Source organism: Juglans regia, chromosome 6, assembly GCF_001411555.2.
Source record: "Juglans regia cultivar Chandler chromosome 6, Walnut 2.0, whole genome shotgun sequence".
In the NCBI taxonomy this organism is placed as follows: domain Eukaryota; kingdom Viridiplantae; phylum Streptophyta; class Magnoliopsida; order Fagales; family Juglandaceae; genus Juglans; species Juglans regia.
The window spans coordinates 24,481,202-24,486,567 of NC_049906.1; the positions used below are offsets into that span (position 1 = coordinate 24,481,202).

Here is a 5,366-nt window from a genome sequence, read left to right on the forward strand (position 1 = left end):
TTTTTTTAAGTTTGACTTTATTACTTCTTTGCATAGGTTGGGCTTATTGTTTTCTCCAAGTTGAGCTTTGATACTTGGACAAGAAGGACAAGAAATAGTTTATTTTCTTGAGCTTTTTTGAACTGACACTGGTAGGAAAGAAATCATAAGATTGACTCGGAAAGGAATATCCATCGGTCAAGCATCTTGCCTGATTGGTCACTAATTGACTACTAAACTTATGATTCAACGACAAACTTTCAAGTCTCATAAATGTTACTTAAACTTCAAGCTTGAGATTGAAGAAAAGAAAAATAGATGACATATGAAAATGCAAACATCAAAACACAAAGCTACACAATGGTAAAGCTAGATAGCTTACGAGTGTTATCACAACAAAATAGTAGCAAGTGGAGATGCACAATTCAATGAAGTTAAACCACGCCTGTCGCCGGTGCAGATTTATATAGAGAAAAGCAACAATTCCCAACAACATTGTCATGTAAGACACTACAAAGCTAACGTAGAAAACTTCGAAGTCCATAAAACCACAAGCTTCATCTCCTTTGTCATCAGTTGGAATGTTAGATGGTGATTGAGCTTTAGTGCAAGCCTTATGTAGGGGAGGTCCACACAGGAGAGGATTTCCCTCGTAACTGTTTTCATCAAAGGTACCGAACTGAGCTTTTCTTTCTGGTGTTGTTCCCCAAACGTTTTTGTGTGCAACTTTGAAGACGGCCAAAGAGTTCAACTCTATCAATTGAGGGGGAATAGTACCATCAAAGTTATTATGGGATAGATCCAAACTCTCAATTTGCTGAAGATTTGAGAATTGGGTGGGAATTGATCCGGTTAGATTGTTGAACGATAGGTTCAATGCATGGATGTTACTCAAGTCTCCAAGCTCGGGTGGGATTTCTCCTTCTAATTTGTTGCATGAGAGGTCAATCCCAGACATGTAATCGAGAATGCCACCTCGGTAGGTGAGAATTCTATTTTTTGTTGAGAACTCCACTTCTTGTAGTACTTCCACCAATGTAAACATATAATATTCATCCTCGAAAGTAGGCAATTTCTTTGCGCTCATTATCAATGCAGATCGCAAGAATGCCCACATGTCAAAACCCATGACCTTGGAACCGGGAAGACTTGTTTTAGATTTTCTGTCGGATGGCGCAAATGTAATGTTACTCAAGCAATGAGGTATTTGACCAGAAAAACTATTGTTGGAAAGATCCAACAAACTTAGTTGTTCTAAAAGACATATTTGAATTGGAATTTTCCCTTGCAAATAATTTGCTTTCAAGAGGAGAATGCTCAAACTTGAAAGGTTGCCGATCCAATTTGGAATGTTGCCAGTAAGGTAGTTATATCTAAGATTTAGAGTGACTAAAGAAGAGTAACCCTTGAATGCACTGGTAATGGGACTGGTTAGCCTATTTTTATTCAAATGAGCATGTTTGATCTCAGACCAGTTGGAGCAAGAGGGTATAGAGCCAGACAAATTGTTATGGGATAGATCAAAAAATGAAAGGAATTTCAAGTTACATAACTCAACTGGAATGGGACCTTCAAGATGGTTTTTTGCGAGATCAATTGCTATCAATGACGTCATGTTCCCCATCCATCTTAGAAGCATCCCTAACAAATTGTTATTATTGAAATCAATTACATCCAAGTTCGTTAGATTAGATATGCTATGTGAGATCTCTCCGAAAAAATGGTTGTTGTCCAAATACAAAATTCGTAGGGCTGTTAGATTCAAATTGGCAGAAAATAATTGGCCACTCAAATGATTTTTGGACAATCGAAGGAAGTATAAGGAGGGGCAACCTTTGTCAAATTTTCTAATATTGTTCCTGAAAAATTATTGCTTGACATGTCTAAAACAACTACGGAGGCCACATTACCAAATGAAGAAGGAATAACACATTCAAAGTCATTTTTAGAAATATTTAAAACTTGTAGATTTGGAAAAACTAAACCAAAGTTAGTTGGAATTGGACCTTGTATATGATTAGATGAAATATCTAAAGCCAAAAGGTTGGGAATATAATGATTGGGTAGTTGTAAAGTTCCTGTTAACAAGTTATTTCCCAAACTAAGAACCCCCAAACTTGTATTCTTTTCTAGCAACCATGTGGGAAACTATCCTGTCAAATTGTTGTGAGGGAGATGTATTAGTTGCATGTCAAACTGGTAATGAAGGAATCTAGTAATTATTCTACTAGACTTGGTAGAAAAGTAGCTTGAACAACTGAAAGCCTTTAATTGGAAGCTCGGAATCCATCTTTGAGACAGAGTTTCATCAACCAGGTTGTTGCCATCACTAAATATGACCTCAACCTTTGAGAGATTAAAAAATGAGGAGAATGTGATTGGGTTGAAGTAGTTATGTGATAAATCAAGGTACTCAAGTGACTTCAAACTAGGTAGAGGGGAGAGATTAATGCCTCCATTAAAGCGATTTGAAGAGATATCAAATATTTGAAGTTGTGTCATGTTTGCCAAACATGAAGGCAGTATCCCTTCAAAATCATTATAGCTGAGATCTAACTCTCATAGATTCATATGCTCACACAAGCCTGCAAAATGAAATGAATAATAATTAATTTCTACCATTAAGAGGTTTTTGCTAAGGAATATTTTGTGAAAATAAGGTCTTTTACCTTGGTCAGTGGGCAAACTTCCATTGAGTCGACAACCTTGTATTGTCAATACATTAAGGGAAGTCATAACTCCAACTTTACTGAGGAAGCTTTTGTCAATAGAGCTATAATCCAAATACAACTCCTGTAGGTTCTTTAGTCTTCCCAACTCTAAAACGGCAAGGAGTGTTTCAGATATGAGAAACAATTTTCATGTACATGAAAATTATTAAAATGTGTTCCGTATTATTAAAATGATGTATATTAGTGGATCTAACCTTGGAGACTAATTACCTAAGATTGGGATATTGAATGGTCGAACCCTGGAGAGCTGGTTCAATTTCAAATATAGTTTCTTGAGCAATAAGATCTGACCAAGGGATAAAAGGAAGCTTTCATTGAAGTCATTCCCAGTGAGGTCAAGCACCTCTAGCTTGCTCAATCTGGATAATCTTTCAAAACCTACAATTTATACAATTATAAACCGATTTCTATTGCATAAATCAAAAAATAATATTACTTTGTTATGATATAAACATACCTACATTTGGAGCCCATTCAAATATGTCATTCCACCGCAGATCGAGGTGCTTAAGCTCTTGAAAGGAAATAAATAGAGAGGCATTTAAGGTAATGAAATTGAAGACATTGCCAAGATGAAGCTCGATTACACGCCCTGTAGTGTTGTCGCACACAACACCTTCCCAATTGCAGCAATTTCTCCCTTCCGAATCGTTTGTCAAGATACTTGTATATGAGTTGTTCCTAGAAGCTTTGAGTCGCAAGAGAGCTTCTCTTTCCTCCCTCAAACAACCATGAATAGAAGATAATTGAAACAAGGCCGCCAAAATGAGCCACCACCCAAATATTCCAAACTCCATTTCACGTTTAGGTGTCTAAGCGATGTTGTTCTTAAAGAGTTTATATAGACACCTCAACATTGACCGATGACTTAGAAATTAAGGCCAAAGACTTTAAAATTTATATGCATTATATATTGAATTATTTCAAGCAAAAATGATAAACTTGAGAAGACCTTGACTGATGAGTACTCAATATGAGGTTCTAGGACCTATTTGAATTATTGAATGTTATTCATGTTCTCTGGAATTGTTCTGCTGCTATGGATGTTTGGGGAGAGAGAGAGAGTCCTCTAAACAAATGGAGCTCTGTTTATAAGGATTTCAGACTGTTATGGTTGGACATGGTTAACAGGTTGGATGTTGTGCAGCTAGATCGAGTGGCTATTATTCTTTACAAGATCTAGGCTAGAAGGAATTGTTTTGTCTTTAAAAATATTTTTAATAGTCCACTTGCTTTAGTTAAATCAGCTTTGACTGATGTTGAAGTTTTTCATGAATCTCGGTTGAGATTAACTTATGTTGCAGACAGACTACTTCCACAGATCAATGCAGTAGAATGGAGGCCACCAGTAGATCCTTTTTATAAGTTAAACTTTGATGCTGCCTTTGATTCTGAGAAGAGGTTGATGGGTATTGGCATAGTCGTGAGGAGCAGCAGAGGAGAGGTGCTAGCCGTGGTTTCTGCTCCAAAAAGTCATGTTTGTTCTGCATTTTCTGCAGAATGCTATGCACTTTTAAGAAGCATCAAGCTGTGCCAAGAGTTATGCTTATACCAGGTAGTGCTCGAGGGTGATGCAAAGGCAGTAGTGGATAGTGTCAATGGATATAACAACAACCTTCCTGGCAAGGGCTGTTGATTGAAGATATACAATTCTTTATGAAGGGACATGCAGATTGGAGCTTGATGTTTACTAAGAGACCTGGAAATAAAGGTGCTCATATTGCAGCAAAGCTAGGCATGTATCTAGATAGTGAATCAGTATGGATAGAGGAGGGCCCTCCGGAGTTTTGTCAATCACTTTGCTTGAGAAACCTTGTACTGTTTTGATTTGAAGTAATGGAATTATATTTTCAGTTTACAAAAAAAAAAAAAGTATTGTCTTCTCCCTATTTTAATTAGACATGGAACCGAGTTATCAAATTTTATTTGAAATGCACATCGCAGGTGGTGTACTTAATCTATGGTTAGTTAGCATCATTACACGCACTTCATGGAATGATCTTATTTTAATAATGTTATTATTTTTATAGGGTATTTAATAATGTTATTGATGCCAAAAGTCTTGGGTTAGTCTCTTAAGCAAAAGAAATAAAAAGAAAAGGGGTAATTTTTTTTCCGTTTTTATTTTTTGGCACTTCACTAAATAGATATTTTTGTTCAACTTTTGGATTTTAGTAAATAATTTGTATAGGTCTAAGGTGTGCAAGCCATGCTCGTTGTAAAAAGTGAGACCTATATGACAAAATGTATGTCATGATCGTGGCCCGGCCACTTTTTTTAAAGACGCTATAAAGTACTTGCGCACCTTAAATATGTATATCTATCTACTCAACTACTCAAGTTTTGGTTGAGAAGGAATAACAGTGACTCCAAGTCATCACTCAAGTCCCTATTTTAAATAAAGTTTGATAATACGCGTTAAACTTGTTTTGTGCAAACACTATGGAATTAATAATGCATCTTGTCTTCTAGGCTAAGAGAAATGCGAAACTTTTATATAAAAAATTAGTCATATTCGTGTGATGCATGAAAAAGTTTAAAATATTAGTGCGTATTTTAAATTTGTATTTAACATTACTATTTAAATTTTAGTTGAGGATGAATAACATTCACTGGCCCTATTTGTATTTAGAATTATTCTCAATTCATCTCATC

The 5,366-nt window shown here is 35.9% G+C and overlaps 2 protein-coding genes across 2 annotated transcripts; one reads left to right on the top strand and one right to left on the bottom strand.

The window, feature by feature from the left end:
* Positions 1–319: 319 nt before the first annotated feature.
* On the bottom strand, positions 320–1,594 carry LOC108993905 (receptor-like protein 1). Its single transcript, XM_035690715.1, has one exon. It carries the CDS (start codon positions 1,592–1,594, stop codon positions 320–322), a length of 1,275 nt encoding a protein of 424 aa, XP_035546608.1.
* Positions 1,595–3,831: 2,237 nt separating this feature from the next.
* Positions 3,832–4,347, top strand: LOC108993904. Its single transcript, XM_018968959.1, has 2 exons — positions 3,832–3,842; positions 3,936–4,347. The coding sequence occupies exons 1-2, from the start codon at positions 3,832–3,834 to the stop codon at positions 4,345–4,347; spliced, it is 423 nt and encodes a 140-aa protein (XP_018824504.1).
* Positions 4,348–5,366: the final 1,019 nt, after the last annotated feature.